Raw genomic sequence first — 21,149 nt, 5'->3', positions numbered from 1 at the left:
TTTTGCACACAATGTAAAGTGCAATCCTAAAATGGCAATAGTGTACAGGTATGGGACCTGTTATCCAGAATGCTCGGGACCTGGGGTTTTCCAGACAACAGATCTTTCCATAATTTAGATCTTCATACCGTAAGTCTACTATAAATATACTAATATATTATCTACTATAAAATCATATAAACATGAAATAAACCCAATAGGCTGGTTTTGCTTCCAATAAGGATTAATTATTTCTTAGTCGGGATCAAGTACAAGTTACTGTTTATTATTACAGAGAGTTTTTAAAATTTGGTTCTATGGGAGACATCCTTTCTATAATTTGGAGCTTTCCAGATAACGGGTTTCCAGATAACAGATACTTACGTAAATGCAAAGCTTGTTTTGGAATTAACATCTCCTCGTGGCAGGTATTAGTTTCAGAGCTCCTTTATGTCTGAGCATGAAAACGTTGTGCTTTTGTTTTATGTAACAGAAAACTATAGAGAGAGCTTTATTTTTAATATATTTATTTTCTTTTAAATTATTTAATATACATTTCAATGCACATGCTTTCTTGAGACTGTGACATATTTACAAAAGTGAGGACAAACTTTGAACTGGGCCATTCTGAATTATTATTACAAAAAGATGTTCTTCGCTGTTAAGAATGTGATAAATAAATAAACATTAAGCAGAATGTGTTGAATTGTTGTGTATCATTCTGGTTGAACCTTATCAGCAGCACTAACACCGCTCTACTCTGCAACACAAAGAACCGTATCACAAGTGACAGTTTTCTGTACTGAAACCAATTACCATCCAGCATCGAAATTTTATTTGAAATCTGAAATTATCTGAAATAATCTGAAATTGTCAATCATTGCATTGATTATTGTTGATCCATGACTTTGGATTTTGTAAAGTTCATTATCCATTTGAAAGTATTTTAGATGCACCTCAAGATATTTTTCAGGCAGATTAAGGTGGGGTTGTTCCTGGGTACTCCTCCAGAAGGTTATTATCCCATGGCTCTAGAAACCATTGAGATAGTTTTACCTTACCAAACCAACCCATTTGCTTTTGATTTGTTTACTGCAGATGAAGCTATTTTCTGATTGGTTCTGATATGGTTCTGATATGGACAATCATAATGGTGATGATTGGCTCAATGATGCCACATGAGCCTTGCTGACTTTACAAGACTAATATACAGATATGGGACCTGTTATCCAGAATGCTTAGGACCTGGGGGTTTTCTGGCTAATGGATCTTTCTATAATTTTGATCTTCATTCCTTAAGTCTACTAGAAAATCATGTAAACATTAAATGAACCCAACAGGCTGGTTTTGTTTCCAATTAGGAATAATTATATACAAGGCACTGTTTTATTATTACAGAGAAAACAGAAATCATTTTTAAAAATGTGTATTATTTGGATAAAATGGAGTCTATGGGAGACGGCCTTTCCATAATTTGGCTTTCTGGACAGTGTGTACTGGAGTACAAGGAATGCAATAGCACTAGAATAGGGGACTTTCAATCCATTTCATCTCATTTTAAATCTGTTCATCTTTTGTATTTTTTAGTAGGGTTGAGAGGGCAAATTCACACTCTTTTAGAATTGAAACATGAGTATTATATCACTGGGCAAATAAAGATAAATAAGTCTTGAGTTGCAGGACCATCAAGTCAATTATTGTTAAGTCATGTTTACAATCATTCTTCTGTAATTTCACTTTTAAAAGATAAATGGCTGACCCTCACTTCTAATAATGATAATGATCCAATATTGGAGTCTTCCAGTTGTCTCTTTGGTCCATTTTGTCCACCAGCTCCAGACGATGGAAGTTGTAGACCACCGAATATGGATATTTGGGGTTGGTAGAAGCATTAATGGGGGATGTAAAGTGAAGAAAATAAAATTACTTTAACTGGTCGACTTAAAGCTATCTCAATTTGCTTTGATCAAAAAATCTGTATAGTTTTCATAAAAACCATTTTCTTCTGTGTTCCAGTTCCCCTTCTCTCCTTGTGCATGGACTTCAGCCTTCCTCAACCTGGCCAGGCCGGCTGCTGGCTGCAAAATGATAAGCTATACTTAGGTTAATTTATCTGTTCATTCCTGATTAAAGCTAACCTCTGTAACAACTACCTGCACTGCTTTCCTGACACTTCAGAAGTTGGAGGATAGGAGATTGTTTTGAAGTAAAGCAACCGCAACCACCGGCTGGCCAGCCTGGGTTGAGGAATTCATGCAGGCTGAAGTCAATGTGCATGGAGAGAAGGGGAGCTGGAGCACAGGGTACAGAATTTTTTATTGAAGTATATTGTAGATAGGTTTATATTTAGGAAGTGGACCTGTTAAAGGAATTTCATTTTTTGATTTTGATGGAAGAACAGTGTTTCCAGCAACAAATAGATGGATGAAGTTAAAAGAAATAGCAAGAAATTAGCACAACATTTTACAGAGAAAATACAACTGTTCTGAACCAAAAAGTCTAATGCTGTATACTGGCATATTGTATTTCTTCATGTTTCAGCTCTTTGGCAACTCGAGCTCCTGGCACATGTTTGATTGAAGTGTATTGGACCGTGTCTCTTTTCTTCTGTTAAAGATATAAAAAAATCATATTGTTCATTGTTGATATGATACATCATCATTGCACCATTGGTGTTACTAAACCTGGGAAAGCTTTTAGTGAATTTGATAAATAATTATCTACTTTTCGCTTATTAAATCTGAAAACTTGTTCTTCAATGGACTGGAAGAAACTAACTTTTTACATGTTCTGTCTGTGACCGATGGACATGGTGCTGTTATGAATTGGCTTAAGTAATAGTGATGATGTTAGAACTTAAAATATCAAATATAATAGTTTAAACACCCAAGGAAATGCAAAACTAAACATCATTAAGCATTTTGGGGTAGGGACAAAATACACAAAAATAGTTCTTATTCTATAAATATAAAGGGAAGCAACAATTAAAAAAGCATGCATTTACACGTTCAAGTATAAAAAACACAGGCGACTTTTCTATTTTTTAAGCGGTATTGCCGGGGTGGGCTCATGTTTAGGGCAGTAGAGAAGCTTTTATGTTGTTATTAAGCTCCCTTGGACATTTGTATTAAGAAGTGGCCACTTCAAGCATTTACATCAACATCAAGAAATATGTGTATACGACTTTTATTCGCCTCCCCTATCCAAATTGACCTAAGCGTAAGATTACTAGTGAATTTTCACTAGGCAAAAACGAACACTAGCGCTAGTGAAAAGTCGGCAGCAGTTGGCGCCCAGGACACAACCTCACATTTTAGTGAATTAGGGTAGTGGATCTGTCCCTATATTTTTTAATTTACTGAGGCATTACAGGTTAAGCATTTATCAATCTCTTTTTATTTTGTGAAAATCCCAATTGTTGAAGGTGATATGGGTACCATTTGTAAACACTATATCAGGGGTGTCCAAACTGCGGCCCGAGGGCCACATGCGGCCCAGGATGCATATGAATGCGGCCCAGCCTGGTTCGCAAGGAAACGTCATGTCGCAAAAGATATAGGAGGAGGAGGGACTCTGCCCATTGCCCAGTTAGTAATAATAATATAATAATAAGTATATTTAATATCCAGGTGTCCCATATTCCAGTGTATAGCTCCAATTGGTTATCCAACTGGTAATGTAGTTCTTTTATGTGTATTTCCTTTACTTTTACAAATCAAACGTGTTTGTTTATTTCATGTGTGGCCCCAGACAATTTTTCTTTTTCCAATGTGGCCCGGCGAGCCAAAAGTTTGAACACCCCTGCACTATATGAAAGGCATTTCATAATTGCAAATTCATGCATTGTATTTAGATCTAAAAAATTATATTGTACACAGGTATGGGATCCCTTACCCGGAAACCCGTTATCCAGAAAGCTCCGAATAATGGAAAGGCCATCTCCCATAGATTATAATCAAATACTCCAAATTTTTTAAAACTATTTCCTTTTTCTGTGTAATAACAAAACAGTAACTTGTACTTGATCCCAACTAAGATATAATTAATCCTTATTGGAAGCAAAACCAGCCTATTGGGTCTATTTAAAGTTTGCATGATTTTCTAGTAGACTTAAGGTACGAAATCCAAATTACGAAAAGATCTATTATCCAGAAAAACCCAGATCCCGAGCATTCTGCATATCAGGTCCCATACCCGTAGTTCAATATTGACGTGATACATCACCAATGCACTGCTGCTGGTGTTACTAAACCTATATAAATATGAGTCTTGTTATTTTAATTGTTGCTGCTTTATTATTTATAGTAGAATGCATTTGATAATTTGGCCCATTACATCTAACTTTGTCTTTGATGAATTTGAAGAAACAATCTTTTTACATGGTCTGCCTGTGACTGATGGACATGGTGCTGTTGTGAATTGGCTTAAGTGATAGTGGGCATGTTAAAATTTAAAATATCAAATATATTCATTTCAACATCCAAGGAAATGCAAAACTAAACAACATTTCTTAATAGGTAGCAGTCTTCTGCATTAAGCTCTTTTGGGCAAGGATTTTTTTTTAAACATAAATTCTACTATAGGTAAAAAAGCAGCAACAATTATAAAAACAAGGCTTTTATTTACAAAGTCAAATTAAAACTCTATATTTTTGAGAAAACATTAGGAAATCTCCCTTAGTATACCTTTTTATGGGTAGATTTGTCCATATGAGCAAATCATTGGCCAGTGGACAACACATGTCATGGCTTATAAAGATCCAGATCTAGTATTTTGCCAGTTGCCAGAAAATGGAGATTCCATGGTGGTATGTCAGTAATTGCTTCCTCACTCTAATGAGATTATTAGCTGCATGTCCTTCATAAGTTTTTTTGGTTAGAGATTGGGAAAATAAGTTCTTCTTCTTTAATGAAACTAAATCCATTAATATGTCTGCTTAGGCTTCAAATAGATATTACCGTATATACCCGAGTATAAGCCAAGTTTTTCAGCATCCAAAATGTGCTGAAAAACTCTACCTCAGCTTATACTCGGGTCATCGGTACCCGACCCGAGTAGCTGAGATTTCAGTCACTTTTAATCATTCCTATACCAACAGTACACTTGGGGAGAGACTGCAATATCCCACAATGCCCTCTGTTGGTTATATGAAAGAATAACAGTGCACCCTCTGTTGGTTATATGAAAGAATAACAGTGACTGCAATATCACACTGCGCCATCTGTTGGTTATATGAAAGAATAACAGTGACTGCAATATCACACAGCGCCATCTGTTGGTTATATGAAAGAATAACAGTGACTGCAATATCACACAGCACCCTCTGTTGGTTATATGAAAGAATAACAGTGACTGCAATATCACACAGTGCCATCTGTTGGTTGTATGAAAGAATAACAGTGCGCCCTCTGTTGGTTATATGAAAGAATAACAGTGCGCCCTCTGTTGGTTATATCAAAGAATAACAGTGACTGCAATATCACACAGCGCCATCTGTTGGTTATATAGAAGAATAACAGTGACTGCAATATCACACAGCGCCCTCTGTTGGTTATATGAAAGAATAACAGTGACTGCAATATCACACAGCGCCCTCTGTTGGTTATACGAAAGATTAACAGTGATGGCAATATCAAACAGCACCCTCTGCCAATAAGTCAATAAGTTTTCCCAGTTTTCGTAGGTAAAATTAGGTACCTCGGCTTATACTCGGGTCGGCTTATACTCGAGTATATACGGTAGTAAACTTTTCAGTTTAATGGGACAAAAGAAAAACAAAATCCAGCAAAATTCCTTCAGCTTCTCTTTGCTGCAGTGAGAAAATCAATTTATAAACAATCCCCTCCCATGTAAAAAATTGGATGCTTTCTAATATCTTTATGAATTATACTCATCTGAAGCATCAAATGTAGTTTAGATCAGGATAAATACAGAAATGAATACATACTTTGACTATTTGGGTAAAAAGGATAGAGAACATATTTCTCCATTTTCTTCCCTTTTCTTTTATTTATTTTTGTAATTATAATTTGTATTTTGTATTTCATGACCTTTGGTTGTATTAATTATAACTTGAAGCGGGTTATTTAGCAAAATTCAAAATGTTCTCACTATTTTTTGAAAACCACTCTCACCAAATTTACATGGACTTTTCCCCTCTATTTATCAATGAATGTTCATGAAAATTTCTTGTGCAGGAAAAGACTTAATAAAATCATAAAAAAAAGAATCCTATGATTTTTTACGGATTTGTCACCGAAAACTTTTCAGATTTGACGTCTGAAACCAAAATCTTGACATTATTGAATGAAACCCAGCGCAGATCAGGATATTTTCAAAATGTCAATGGGACATCTGCCATTGACTTCTACATGAAATCAGCAGGACTGAGTTGAAATATTTTTTTATTCAGACTTTTAAAGCCATCAGGGTTTAATAAATCTCAAAAAAAATTCAAGGTTTTTTTTCTATGAAAAAATGTGTTTTTCCCCTTTAAATGTTAGACCAGAAAAAATCAGACATTAATAAATGACCCCCCAAATGTTCAGCAATATTCATATTGAAATTTCTGATGTGTGTAAAAGGTGTTTGTATTGTTCTTATTTGATGTTTTGTTGTGTATTATTATAAATAACAATAAAAATGATTGAAAATGAAAATGAAATTATTAGCTGACTAGTTTTACCAAGAAGTCTGATTAGGTATCAAATTCCCATGGTAGTTGCCTCATTTTGACCCCACAAAGAGGCAATTGTCTTGCAAATTGAAATTGGCCAGATTTAGCAACAACATCTACCAACTTAATGGGCCTGCGTATGTGTCATTTGTACAGTAGTTTCATGTTTTTTGGGGTTATTGAATATCATTTTAGTTAAACAAGACACAATTTAAATTTTACAGCATAGTAACTTACATTAGGTTGTGCATACATATCTTCTCTCTCCATCTGACTGAAGCTGATTTTCTCAGTGCCATTACTGAAATATATAAAATGTGAAACTTGGGTGGGAAGATTGTCACATTGAGGAAGAATTGGTACAGTAATACATTTAGATGGCCCGGGAAAGTATTCAAATGATAAATATAGGTATGGGACATGGAAAATGAACCAATTCCATGCAGAATCTTACCTGGGGTCTTCTTCATTTACTGTAACGTCGCAGTAATGGCTCTTTGGCTGTATATTCTCATACACTGGATTAATGCATTCCTGCAGGTAGAGGGAATTTACTGAGGTATCTGAGGTTTTGCATTTATTACTAATATCTATCTATTTTTATTTTGCATCCAAATTTTAGTGATATCAACATTATGAAAGGCATTACATAAATGCACATTTATGCACTGTATTTGTGATCAAAAAATTAAATCTTGCTTACAAAACTATTTTGCAGCACAAATTAAATCCTCTGAAAACAGTAATTTTCTGATTTTTAAATAGTTTTTTTGTCTGTAGAATTTGTTTACAAAATGATTTTTATACTGATTAAATGTATAGTATTTATAAAATACTTTTATAACAACATTATACTAATCTTCTAAAATACCCCGCAATATGAATTTGTACCCAGAAATGCTACAAAACAAAATGAGTTATGTCTGTGAGTTGAGTTGATTACAAATTGGTTATTTGAACACTGAACAAAATAATTATACTATTATTTATTAATAGTGGGGCTCCTAGCCAATCGGATGGCTCTCCAGCCTGTAACCAGGCTGGAGAGTCATCCAATTGGCTAGGAGCCCCAGTGCAGCTCTAGGAGAGGTGGAGGACCCAGGGTAGTGTCTTGCTTTGGAGCCCAATGCACAGGGTTACAGAGAGAGCCTATAAAGGAGCCCCTGTTTCAGCAGCCAGCCAGATCTGGGAAGAGTGAAAGTGCAGCGTGTAATGTAAGGAGCTGCATTAATAAGGAGACTGTATTTTATGCTCAGCTTGGGCAAGTTTTGAGTTTCAGCCTAGAGGGAGAGGATGCCCTGTGTCCAGTTCAGTGATTGGATGCCAGTTGCAACCCTTGTGTGTCCACTGTGTGAGGACAGGTATTTCTGGAGAGCCTGCCAAGTGTGAAATATAGCCTAAAGGAGAGGTACATTGGGGCAGGTAGCACAACCAGAGGAGTAAAGACCTCTGGGGGAAAGGGACATTTCATGTGACTTTGTCAACTATGTTGTCCACCAAGAGTGGAAAGATAATGTGCTAGTTACTAGACTGACGCACATTTCCCCAGTGTAGGAATATTATTGCATTGCACTGTTTAACCTATTCTTTTCTTTGTTCTTTGTATAAAGTTCCTTTTTTTTTTTAAGTGGAACCCCCCCTTAGGTGTGATCCTCAGTGGCCACTAGGTTGAGGCACTGCACTTTAAATCCCAGTTCCCAGTATCTTTCATACGCAAAGAGAATTCAGGGCCCTGGATTGCAAAAGATTAATTGCTGCTTAAAAGAGTTTGATCCAATTCCACAAGAGAGTGGTAAGGGAAGGGTTACACACCTTCAAAAGAAACGTAAGCATGAATCCCATTTGTTCCTTTGCCTAAAAAATGTGCATTTTCAAAACAAATTTCATTTACCTGTTGTAAAAGGAAATGCGAAGCATCTTATGGAGAAAAGAAGAACATAGTACTTTTAAATGCACTAGGGTTTTATACACAATGCCAATATTTCTTCTAAGAATTGCATTGTAATTGCACATACAACAATCAGATGCAGTTGTTTTGCCATATAATAGAGGTGTGAGTATTTTGCACTGATTAGTAAATTGCCCACATATGGATTAATGTTTGGCAGCTGATAAGTGGATAACTAAACAAGTTGTAACTTTGCCCCAAGTTGGTTAAAACCCACCCCTATAAAGAATAAAAATTAACATTAAGTATTTGCTATACTTTTCAAGCAGTTATGCAGGATTTTATGATAGCACATTGCCACAATTTTAGGTGGTGCTTTAACCCTCTGAGTCTGCTGTAGATTTCATTTTTCCTGGATTATGGAAGATACGAATGTGAGAATGGCAATAAACTAAAGTGTCACATTATAACATATATTCTCTTAATATTCTGAAAAAAGTAGCTGTGAAATAAGCAGTTTTAACATGATGGTCTGTTGGAGTCCAGCTAATGAATAATGTCTGTTTTTGGTCTCACCTGGACAACCGTGTCTACTCTTCTTTTTGCAGAAGTAGCTGTTTTCTGGAATTTTCTTGACCTAACAGAGACAAAAGTGTTGGTTTTACAAATATCCATGCTCTGAAATGCCTTGAACAATTCTAGGGTGTAGGCAAATGCTTGTATTGTCTTTCCTTGTTTGTGCTTCCTATAAGAAGAAATGGAATTAAAGTGATAGCCTTTAACTAAAGCTGGATAGATGTTTTACTTGCAGGTTAGTTAAAGTCTAGTTCTAGTGTACCTTTATATGTTCTTCTTGTAGAGAACCACTTTCACTTCTCTATGTTCCCCAACAGTCCCATTCAAAGCATTATTTATTGCCTGGCCTCCCCTTCCTACCCCAACAAGCACTGATGTGGCTAGGTTCTCTCCAGAAATTGTTATAGTGTAATGAAGAGGGTCACATTCTGCTGCTGGTAATAACTAGTCATATTATATAAAGAGAGTATTCATCAAAAGAATAATTTAAGGAGAAGGAAAGCCACTGAGGCAGTTTAGAGAGCCAAAGTCTCCCTGCTCACTCATAGCTCTAGGCTCAGATTACAGCAGGGGGAGGAAGAGGGATAGGGAGAGTGGAGTAAACTGAGCATGCTCAAGCCCAACCCCCGGATGTTTAAGATGAAAGAAGGTAGCCTGATACAGAAGCCCATGTTTACACCATAGAAGGAAAGAAATGCTGTGTTTCTTTTGACAGAGGACTTTGAGGGTTTACTGTATTTATATAGACCTTTCTGATAAAGCTTACTTAATTGTAACATTTCCTTCTCCTTTAAGAGATCAACCTTTAGGAAAAATACCTGCAGGTATATAACCTGAGTTTTTGACAGAGGGTGTATTGTTAATTGATTTAATTCTGCCTTATAAATAAAAACTAATGGCAAACATACAATATAGGTTTTCAGTCATGTTCCCTTTCCCCGGGGTTGTTGTTCTGTAAACTGTCAGAAACTGTTTGTATTCTTTGGGTGCTCTTCCTTCCCTTCGGCAATTTTTGGTACATACGTATTTGCTTTGTACCGGAAGACTGCTCCAAATGCGTATGTGCCAATTATCTTCTCGAAGAATACCGAAGAACTGGACGATGATGCCCATGATCTCTGCTGCTCTTACTCTGTTTCCTGTTTTTTGCTTTTACATTTTAATCAATTGTATTAACCTTTTCTCTGGCTTCTTTTATGTGTTCATCTTTATAACCTCTCTTTTTAAGTCTATATATGATATTAAATCCAGTTGTTGATCTAGTTCCCCTGGATCTGTGCAGTTTTTTTCTTGTTCCCATAATCCCATAAACAAATGTGCATAGCTAGGCACAGATCCACTTGGCAAATTGTAGGTTGTCACATGGAAAAAAACCATAAAAAAACACACACAAATGTAAATATGCATGTGCCTAAATCTGGCAATATTTACAACTATATATTTTTGTATAGTTATCTGAAATGCTTACCTAACAAAGATATACAGAACAAGGCCTATTAGCAAAATGAATATAATGGTCGCTACACCTCCAAGTATCATGGGCAGATCATCTCGGGCCAATGGTGCTGAAAAAAGGAAATTAATTGAAAAAACATTATATGACATTATTATGACAATCTGCTTTTCCTCAGGGTAGTGTTCTCCAGGCAGTGCCAACCAAACATTGGACTTCCAAGGAGGGGCTTTAACTGAAAAGAATCTGACATTTTAGAGGGTAATTTAAAGGAGAACTAAACCCCACCAATAATAAAAAACCCTAGCCACTACTCTACATAGTCGCCACTCTCTGCTTCCCCCCCGCATAGATGGTTACTCCTGATGCCCCTAATTCATTACTCACATATAAGTGCAGAGTAAGCTCAGTAGAGCTCATGGGCTCCATCTTCTTCGGGTCCTCATCCTTTCCCTCCGGCGCTTTTGGTGCATGTGCAGTTGCTACGAACCAGAAGACTGCATATGCGCCAATACACATCCACTTCCCAAAGTGTACCAAAGAGCCAGAAGATGGCTTTTTTTGTTCTATTACACACGAAGGGGCAGATTTATCAAGGGTCGAATTTCGAGGGGTTAAAACCCTCGAAATTTGACCATCGAATTAAAATAGCATTCGATCGATCGAATAAAAATCGTTCGATCGAACGATTAAATCCGTTCTAACTATTTTTAGTGTTCGATCGAAGGATTTTTATTCGATGCCAAAAACTTAAAAAAATGCACTGGAAGATCCCCATAGGCCATGCTGTTCAGTAGCTTTTTTTTTAAAGAGACATTACTTTGACTATCGAATGGTTGAATATTCGACCGATCGAAGTCGTAGTATCCTATTCGATGGTCGAAGTATCCAAAAAATTACTTCGAAATTCAAACTTTTTGGACTTCGAAAATTCACTCGAGCTTAGTAAATCCGCCCCTAAGTTTCCTAAATCAGAAAAAGCTTTCTGATAACACATTCATTATCTTTATCGATGATTGCAACAATTCATTAAAACACTTTGCCTGGGATATTTTAATACATGAAAAATGTGTTGATAATGTTCATAACTAAATCTACTCATAATCAATACAAATAAAAGTAACTTCAAAATGTGCTGAATGTCGTGATGATAAATGTTTTAGTTACAGTAACAGAAGAAAATGTATATAACACCCTGTGTGAGAAAAACACATTAAGGGGCAGATTTATCAGTCGAATTTCGGGTTTATAAGAGTTTCTAAAAACTCCCATGAACTCGAAATTAAAAAAAAAAAAAACGACCAATCAAAATTTATTTAAAAATTAGAATTTTTCAAATTCGGATGAATATGATCGACCTGCAAACTGGAATCGATTCGAGTTTTTTCACACAAAAAATTAAAAAAAATAGTTGAATTGGAATTCTTAAAGGGACCGTACATGATACATTTTTCAATTTGAATCGAATTTGGATTATTCCCAAGTCGAATTACTCGAAAAAAATAAACTCGAAATTCGAATTTAAAATTGGAATTTTCAATTCAACCCTTGATAAATCTGCCCCTTAAAGTTCTACAAATAACACAGTTATAGTTTCTCTCAAGAGAATATAGAGCATATCTTAAAATTGTTTCAGGCAAGTGAAAGAGAAATAAAAGCCCCTGAAAAATGTGTGCCCATATAGTTTGCTCATTTAGCCTTCTCCCTTATGTGCTACAGAGACTCTGATGGGCATAAGGAGGTTGGAATGTCAATCAGTCCCTGAAATTGAGGAGAGGAAATTGGGGGAAAATTGAATCAAGCAGGTATAGTTACTGACCAAAGGTAAATGAATATCTGAATATCTTCTATCTGTACAAGGTTATCTAGTTACAGTCGTGTATAATTGTTGGGCCCATATGATCTTTTTTATTAAATGACAGCCTATTTATTGCTTTATTGATAATTTTTTTACACTATAAGCCTTAATCATTACAGATACTCACGTGTTACTGTAACAGTAAATGATAGGGAAGAGAAATTTCCATTCTGGGTGTGCACCTCACAGCTGTAATTCCCAGAATGAGATTCCTTAACATCATATATTCTCAGTATCCTTTGTGTCTCATTATTCAAGGGAATTCCGATCCTGTACCAGCTGTACTGGGCTGATGGCAAGTTATTCTGTAAGAAGAGGCATTCAAGTTCCAGGGTATCTCCTTCTCTGGGGTTTTGTTTTCCTCCACTTTGGACCACTTTGGCATAAACTTGGACAACAAGTAAAGGTACAATTTAGCCTCCTGTAAAGAACACGTTGCCTAATTCATATTCATAATGCACATCGGAAGAATCCCAAAAAAAGTGCGTGACTGTAGCACCCAAGTGAAACAAATTCAGATGTTCCAATGGAGTATCCTGTGGTGCCCTCAAAAATTAATCAATCAACGGCCATGTCAATAAGCTTTGACAGTGTTTAACTGAGGAGGTAGATAACTCGCCAGTTTTCAGACTTGGCAGTCAAAGTTTACTGCTGTGGCCTATTTCCTATGCTCTTCCTACTTATTGATTGTCACCTGGGAAAAACTCTTTCTAATCTTCCTGCTCATTTTTAACTTTGTTCTCTTTGTAAGGATGTCATTTTGTGCTAATTTTTGTCTTAAACTTATAGCTCTTCAATATTTTATTTTACTTGTTCATTAATGATTGAGGGGAGGGTATTGTAAGTAATGTATCAGTGTTTGCAGATGACACAAAACTATCAGCCCAATTAATTCCATCCAGGATGTGACACTTGCAACAGAAACAGAACAGAATCAACTGGCATTTAGGCAGGTTATATATAGACTTAAAAGGTTGAACTTGATGGATATGTGTCTTTTTTCAACCTAACTTACTAAATACTGTATATATTACTTCTGGCTTCCTGGGGTGTATTTATTGAAATTTTTGCTAACCCTCTAGAATACTCCAGTGCCAGATAATATCTGTTCTTCTGCATTCCCAGGGCTTAGGCCATTATAAATTAGTTTTCTTGTGTTTCCTGTTTTTTTGCTTTTATATTTTAATACATCTTCCCTATCAATTGTATTAACCCTTTCATTGGCTTTTTTTTTTATATTTTCATGTTTATAACCTCTTTTTTTAAAGGAAAACTATACCTCCAAACTGAATACTTAAGCAACAGATTATATCAGTTTATGTCATATTAAGTGACATATTAAAGAATCTTATCAAACTGGAATATATATATTAAAGTAAATCTTGCCCTTTTACATATCTTGCCTTGAGCCACCATTTTGTGATGGTCTGTGTGCTGCCTCAGAGATCACCTGACCTGAAATACTGCAGCTCTAACTGTAAAAGGAAGAGATCACCTGACCAGAAATACTGCAGCTCCAGGGTCGGACTGGGGGGCCCAGGGCCCACCGGGACTAATGTCCAGGGCCCCCTCCGACCCCCCGCCAACCCCTCGCCCCTATATGACGCGCTAAGTGTGCATGGATGCAGGCGCCGCTCGTCACGCCTGCGTGAAGGCGCCGCAGCGCTCCTAAATTAACAGGTGCTGAGCGCATGCGCAGGTAACGCTGCGCAGTGCCTGAAAAAACTTTTTTCCCCACCGAATCTGATCGGGAGAGGGGACTGGCCTGGCGGGGGCCCATTAAGGGTCGGGCCCACCGTGTTTTCCCGGTATTCCGCCAGGCCAGTCCAACACTGTGCAGCTCTAACTGTAACAGGAACAGATCACCTGACCAGAAATACTGCAGCTCTAACTGTAACATTTTTACTGATATAGTTTACAAATTCTAGTCACAGATTCAATGCCCTGCCAAATGTACAGTAGAACAACCATGTTATGTTCTTCAAGGGACCAGAAAAAAATTGTGTAAAATCATGGAAAATGGAAAATCCTGGAAATGTATTATGCATAATAAATAGGTGGGACCACAAAACAACAATGTAAAATGGGGGTTCTACTGTATTTGAAATTATCTATGAACGCCTCTGCTATTGGATGAGGTCCATGCCTTGTTTAGGGATTACACATCTTGTTCCCATAATCCCATAAACAAATTTGCATAGCTAGGCACCAATCTCATTCCCATTGGGTTCCTCATGTTTGTACACAGAAATTTTCTCCAAACTAGAAATAATTGTAGTCTAGAATAAAAGCTTTAGTATTTAATATAAACTCCTTCTGGGGTGTTAACATATATTCATCCTGTTCTAAGTATTGGGCTATTGCTTTATGGCCTTGATTGTGCCTGATTGATGTGTAGAGTCCTTTAACATCTAGAGGTCCATTTATCAAAGGTCGACTTTCGAATTCATGTGACTTTTTTTAACTTTAATAAATTTAAATATAGCCGTAATTCGATTGGGAGGTTATTTCAGAAAAAAAAATCATATAGCTAAAATTCAATGAATATTACCAACCCAAAAACTTGAATGGAATTTGAATCTAATTCGACTAAACCTGAATCGAATGTCAGGAAGATTATTAACATCTTTAAATGAGTCACTGGACCTCTCCCATTGACTAATACATGAACTTGGCAGGTTTTAGGGGGCGTATAGTCAAATTCAAATTGTTCCAAGGGTCAAGGATGAATCTCGATTTTCGAATTTGAATTCAAACTCGAATCGAGTTTGGATTATTCCCAATTTGAATTTGAGAGTTTTGACCCCAAAAAAAAGTGAAAATTCTAATTCAAATGTACAATTTGACCCTTAATTAGGTTTAACTATATTAATAACCTCTGTTGAATATCTCCACTATGTGAGTAACGCCACTACATATGTTTGTAGTATATGGACCACATGTTCAGACACATTATAGGTAATAGACTATATCACCAAAACTATGGGTTTATCGGGTGGGTTTTCCACATCCTTTTGGATCTTTGGTGGGCTGTAAAAAACTTTATCACTGTTTCTTTTTGATATAAATGCTTCCTTCCTTTTTTATTTAGGGTACTTTCTGCTGATACACTTTCTATTAGCAACTTCATCTTCTCATAAAAAATGTTGGGCCAGATTCAATTCAGTGAGAAAAAGGTTTATCACATGAAAACTCATGGGCAAGATTCAATCTGAGATACAATACAATTCAGAAAAATGTATCTCATGGTTTATCAATTATTATCAGACCCCCATCTTTATCTCCAGGTTTTAAAATAATAGTTTCATCTGCTGAAAAACTCTACCTAGGATTATACTCACACAACACAAACAGGCCCAAAGTGTGGTCCTCAGGCCAATTGCAGCCCGCAGTATCTCTAAGAAAATTACCATAACAATAATAGTAGGGTACAGGCATTGTATTCCCCAATATGCAGTAGGGTATATAGACTGTCCTACTGGCTGACAGTGATGCGCCACTCTCGCGTCTGAAGCTGAATAGACTAACTGACGTGCCAGTAGTATGTACATTAAGAAAGTACGGTATTCGAGAGAGTGGCGCGTCACGTGCTATAAGTACAGTCATGCCTTGACAAAGCTCTATATTGGGAAGTGCGTCTGTGTCAATTTATTAAATGAATGAATTATATCTAACCGAAGGAGAGTACTATTTATCTAGGTGTTTTTAAATTTTATATTGGTGGAATTTTTTAATTAATTGTCCTAATCAATTTATGGGAATAAATTAATTCATTTGCACTGCACTTTATAAGTTAATATTATTTATTAATCAAGTGATTTAACCCACTCATGCCTCAATTTTTGATTATTGAAACTTACCAGTAGCTGCTGCATTTCTCACCCTAGGCTTATATTGAGTCAATAAGTTTTCCCAGTTTTCGTAGGTAAAATTAGGTACCTTGGCTTATACTCGGGTCGGCTTATACTCAAGTATATACGGTACTTATAAATTTGAGTATACTCTCTTTCCTCTTTTGGTATGTACCCTGATTTGTATTTTAAATCTGGAATTGGAGGAATTGGGATCTTTCTCCCTTTTCTTGTCCTATTGGTGCATTTCTATTTATTATGACGCTATTAACAAATGCTCTTTTTAACATAAGCATCCAGGAACAGGCCAAAATTACTTGCTCAGTTAGAGAATGCAAATGGTAACCCTTTACTTTGTTCCAATAATCATATGTGAGCAGTGTTGTATTACTTAATTTAAATGTTCATATTGATTCTTCATTTGACAAATATATAATAAAAAATAAACTGAAATTAATTTAATACTTACAGAACATGTACAGATCCATTATGGAAGAATCTTTTTTTCCTATTTCATTCCTTGCAGAGCAGGAATACTTCATATTCTCCCAGTTTATAGTCACAGTTATATTCTCCCCGCGTTCTTTCAGCTCCTCCTTTCTTTCTTTCTTAATGTGATACCAGGAATAGTTCTGAGCAGGAGGGTTGGCAGTGCTGGTACATTGTAAAGTGACTTGATCTCCTTCTTTTATTTCCTTCCCACCATCAAGTTTACTAATCGTTACATTTTTTGGAGAATCTAAAGGAAATTACATTTTACAATCAGTGATTAATCATCATTCTCAGTAAAGATACAATTTTGTACCATTAAATCCTTTTCTGTTCTCCTAAATTGGGGCTTCAATTGAAGTAGACTCTCGCACACCCGTTATGCAGCTATAAAGATTAGCTCGGTGCTCAATTAATGGAGGATACGGTAACCTCCCGGTAACTGGTACAAGAAAAGAACACACTGGCACACGAGGCTTGTATCTGCAGGTCGAACCCTTGCAAAAGTTTTTACTGCGGTGGTGCAACGTTTCAGGGCTCCGCCCCTTTGTCAAGCACGTTGCACCACCGCAGTAAAAACTTTTGCAAGGGTTCGACCTGCAGATACAAGCCTCGTGTGCCAGTGTGTTCTTTTCTCCTAAATTGGGGGACAGAGGCACCATTGGGATGTAGATCATGCAGCTGGAGAATGGGAACATTTTTTAAAGGTCAAATTTTTCTTGTCAGGCTTTTTGTTGCACAAAAATCCAGAAAAGTAGCAGGGAAAAAAACAGTGACTTTTTTCGGGATTTATTATACAACAAAAATGACACAAATCTGAATCCAAAATTACTCCAGATAAAATCTGTCAAAGTCACGTAGAAGTCAACGGCAGATGTCCCTGTTACAATTGGAAAGTGTTTCTTGGCTTCATGATCTTCAAGAGTTTCTGGCATTTTGATGCTGGTTTTCGTGCAACAATCCGAAAAAGCCGTGGTTTTCGAGCAACAAAAAGTCACACGATTTGATTTGTTGCAAGAGTTTGCCACTACTTTTTTCACAAGTGCTTTTTTCGTTCTGAGTTTCTAGTAACTTAAGGGCATTTGTGGTTAGGAGTTAGGTCGACTTTTCATTTTTAAAATAACTGGAGTGGAATGACTGCATCTTGAAGTAGCACTTCCAAGTATGAGCCGTTAGATCTAATACTGGAACAGTCCCAAAGAGCAGGCTTTTGGGGTTGGGCACTCTTAAGGCTGAGGAAGGTTTGTCCTGAGAAAGTTTGTTGGTGGTCTTTGAGCAAGACCACTGTTTGCTCAGCTTAGGGGTGTATCTGGAGTGACTAAAGAATTGGGACTTCTTGCTTTCTGCTATGAACTTTGCTGTAATGGACAAAAAGGGTCAGTGCTTAAATGTTTTGTGTTTTTGGTTATTCTGCAGGAGTAAGGTATTCTTTTTATATTTTATTTTGTACTTTTTACTTTGTAAAATGATCGCCTCCAATTTAGCTCTAAAAATGAGTTTTCATACAAACCGAGAGCTCCAACAGATTTGCCAAAACTTTGGGGACCAACTTGGACGCATTGAGGGCTGCACTTCTAACATAAGAGTTTGCATCCATAACAGCAGAAGGTCCATTGAAGGGTCTTCAACAGCTCAACTGTTGTGCCACCTGTTCAATCCATACCTCCATGACCTTGGAGAGCCAGGCAATTGCATTTATGTGTCTAAAAGCAGCCCCAGAGGTGGTGAAAATGGCTTTTCAGAAGCCCCCTAGATGCTTATCTATGGGGTCCTAAAAGGTCGCAGCAGCCACTACACAGATGGCGGTGCTCTTGGAAAGTATGGATAGAGGGGGGTCTACTGACAGAGACAAGGACCACAGTTTGAGGCATTACTGCATAAAGGGAAATGCCTGGGAAAGATTCCTGGATAAATACATTTGGTGGTCGGATGTCAGGACTTACCTTCCGGCTCCCAGGGAGGCGTGTTCCAGAATGACAGTGCTGGCACACATGCGAAAGATTAGTTGCCCCGATGAATGTCCATTGCACATTAAAGAATGTTAGAGACTTGAAACTTTGTGAAGTGATCTACACTACCTTGCTAAGACACTGAGCATCCTGTGTATTTGCCTGTCCCTGGTTCTTTGAAGGTTTGCTGCCTGAACTGGCCTCTTGCTTGTCTGACGTGTGCAGTCCTGTTAGGAAATCTCAGTGACTGTTGCTCCTCAGTGGGAGATGTATGGGAGGTCAACCTCTACAAGCTCTTCCGGTGCTCCTGAAGACTTGAAATCTGGTGTTTTCCACTGAGCCGTAACCAAATCAAATTGATTGTGGATTGGTAAAATCAGTGCAGTTCATCCTGCTTTTTTTACACACTATGCAACAGTTTTTCTAAAAATTCCAACAAAATTGATTGCACAAATTTTGGACCACAAACAGAGATGCAAAAATTGCATTGGTTCTTAAATTTCATCCATTTGAAACAGTGTGTCTATGTAGAATGTGAATATCTGCATAGATGTGCATGTAAATACCCTTTATTTTCACACTGGAGAGATTTCTCAAATCAAGTGTTTTTTACCCAAAGCAAGATCAGAACTTGAAGATCAGTATAACAAGCTTACGTCACAATGAGACAAAACAACAATTGCAATCAATATTCAGAGCCAGCCCTACCAAGAATATTGATCCATAGTTAGTAATAATATAATGAAAAGATGATTGACAAGCAAAGATCTTTATAGTGGAGAAAACACTAGTGGAAATATTTAGCATGGAACAACAATACCTGCTTTATATTATGTTGTCACCTTAACAGTTGGTCCCATGGGCTCTTCTTCCTGTTTCTGTAGAAGAGTATTATTGATGGGCAAATAAATTCCGCTGGCACGAATTTGCGGGAAATTTCCACGTTTCGCAGCCGGCGAATAATTTCGAAAATCTCCCGTGAAAATTCTCAGATTTCCCAGATTTTGTGTGAAAATGTCTTCACGATTTTTTCATAAAAATTTTAGAATTTCGCAATTCTTTTGTGAAAATGTCCGATTTTCACGATTATTTCGTGAAAACTACAGAATTTCATGATTTTTTCATGAACTTTCAGATTTCACGATTTTTTCGGCGAAGTAAAATGGGAGAAATTCGCCGATCACTAAAGAGTATGTCGAAGCCACCAAAAAGAATACACTGTTTACCACAAAAGGACATTAATACAGATAGACATATGTGCCTGACCATAAATTGAACCATTAATACTTTCTAGCAACATCAGTGAAAACTGGAGGAGATGGGAGCAGAAATTTCAGCTGTATCTGACTGTAACTGGTACTTGCAAATATCCAGAGGCACAGAAAATAGCCATTCTGTTACACACCATAGGGAAAGAAGACTTGGAGTCGTATAATACTATAAATGTGGTATATGAGACTCCTGAATTAACTGCTGACGCTACAATCCTAGAAAAACAGTGTATTATCACTTCTGGAATCAGCCCATGACAGACAGTATACATTAGGGGGCAAACTTATCGAAGGAGGCGAATTTTCGAATGAAATAAATTCTAATTTCGAGCTATTTTTTGTGTACTTTCACTAGGGAATAGTCCAAGTTCAATTCAAATTAGCAAAAAATGTGAAAATTTGAATATCAAAATTTGTCATGTACTGTCTTTTTAAAAATTCGACTTCGACCATTTGCCATCTAAAACCTGTCGAATTGCTGTTTTAGCCTATGGGGGACCGCCTAGAATTTATTTGGAGTCAATTGGTCAAAGGTTTTTTTGGAAATACTTCAATACTTCAAATTTGATAGATTTCTTGGATTCGAACTATTCGAATTTGGCCGAATACGGACCTATACGATCGAAAAAAGCCTATGGGGAACCTACTAGAACCTATTTGGAGTCAATTGGTCAAAGTTTTTTTTGGAAACACTTCAATACTTCGAATTTGATCGATTTCTTGGATTCGAACGATTTGAATTTGGCCGAATACGGACCTATTCGATCGTAAAAAGCCTTCCACTTAATTTCGGTTGGTCTTTTTGAACTAGATTTTCAAATTTTTTCAATTTGAAATTCGACCCTTGATAAATATGCCCCTAGGTGTTATTTGTATAGGACACAAAATGCTCATGACATGGGTTTTTTGGAGTAAGGGACCTTTTCATAATTTCATACCTTAAGTCTACTAGAAAATCATATAAACATTAAATAAACCCAATTGGCTGGTTTTGCTTCCAATAAGGATTAATTATATCTTAGTTGGGATTAGGGATGTAGCGAACTGCCGATTTGGTGTTCGCGAACGCTGTTCACGAACACCGGCAAAAAATGCGAACGTTCGCGGACAGTTCGCAAACTTCGAACACCCGCTAAAATCGTTCGATTCGAACGATCGA

General features: G+C 36.8%; 1 protein-coding gene across 1 annotated transcript in view; it reads right to left on the bottom strand.

Moving 5' to 3' along the window:
- Positions 1-1,384: 1,384 nt before the first annotated feature.
- LOC121396602 (sialoadhesin-like) overlaps positions 1,385-21,149 on the bottom strand; it is a 32,623-nt gene continuing 12,858 nt past the window's right edge. The window contains exons 6-12 of the mRNA XM_041571706.1: positions 16,751-17,020; positions 12,558-12,818; positions 10,588-10,684; positions 9,120-9,180; positions 7,110-7,189; positions 6,893-6,956; positions 1,385-2,586 (exon numbers count right to left, since the gene is read on the bottom strand). Of these exons, the coding sequence (XP_041427640.1) occupies positions 2,479-2,586; positions 6,893-6,956; positions 7,110-7,189; positions 9,120-9,180; positions 10,588-10,684; positions 12,558-12,818; positions 16,751-17,020 (941 nt within the window). The 3' untranslated portion in view covers positions 1,385-2,478. The remainder of the gene's footprint in view (positions 2,587-6,892; positions 6,957-7,109; positions 7,190-9,119; positions 9,181-10,587; positions 10,685-12,557; positions 12,819-16,750; positions 17,021-21,149) is intronic.

The sequence above is a fragment of the Xenopus laevis genome, chromosome 7S (genome assembly GCF_017654675.1).
Source record: "Xenopus laevis strain J_2021 chromosome 7S, Xenopus_laevis_v10.1, whole genome shotgun sequence".
NCBI lineage: Eukaryota > Metazoa > Chordata > Amphibia > Anura > Pipidae > Xenopus > Xenopus laevis.
This window is presented reverse-complemented; position numbering and strand designations above follow the sequence as displayed.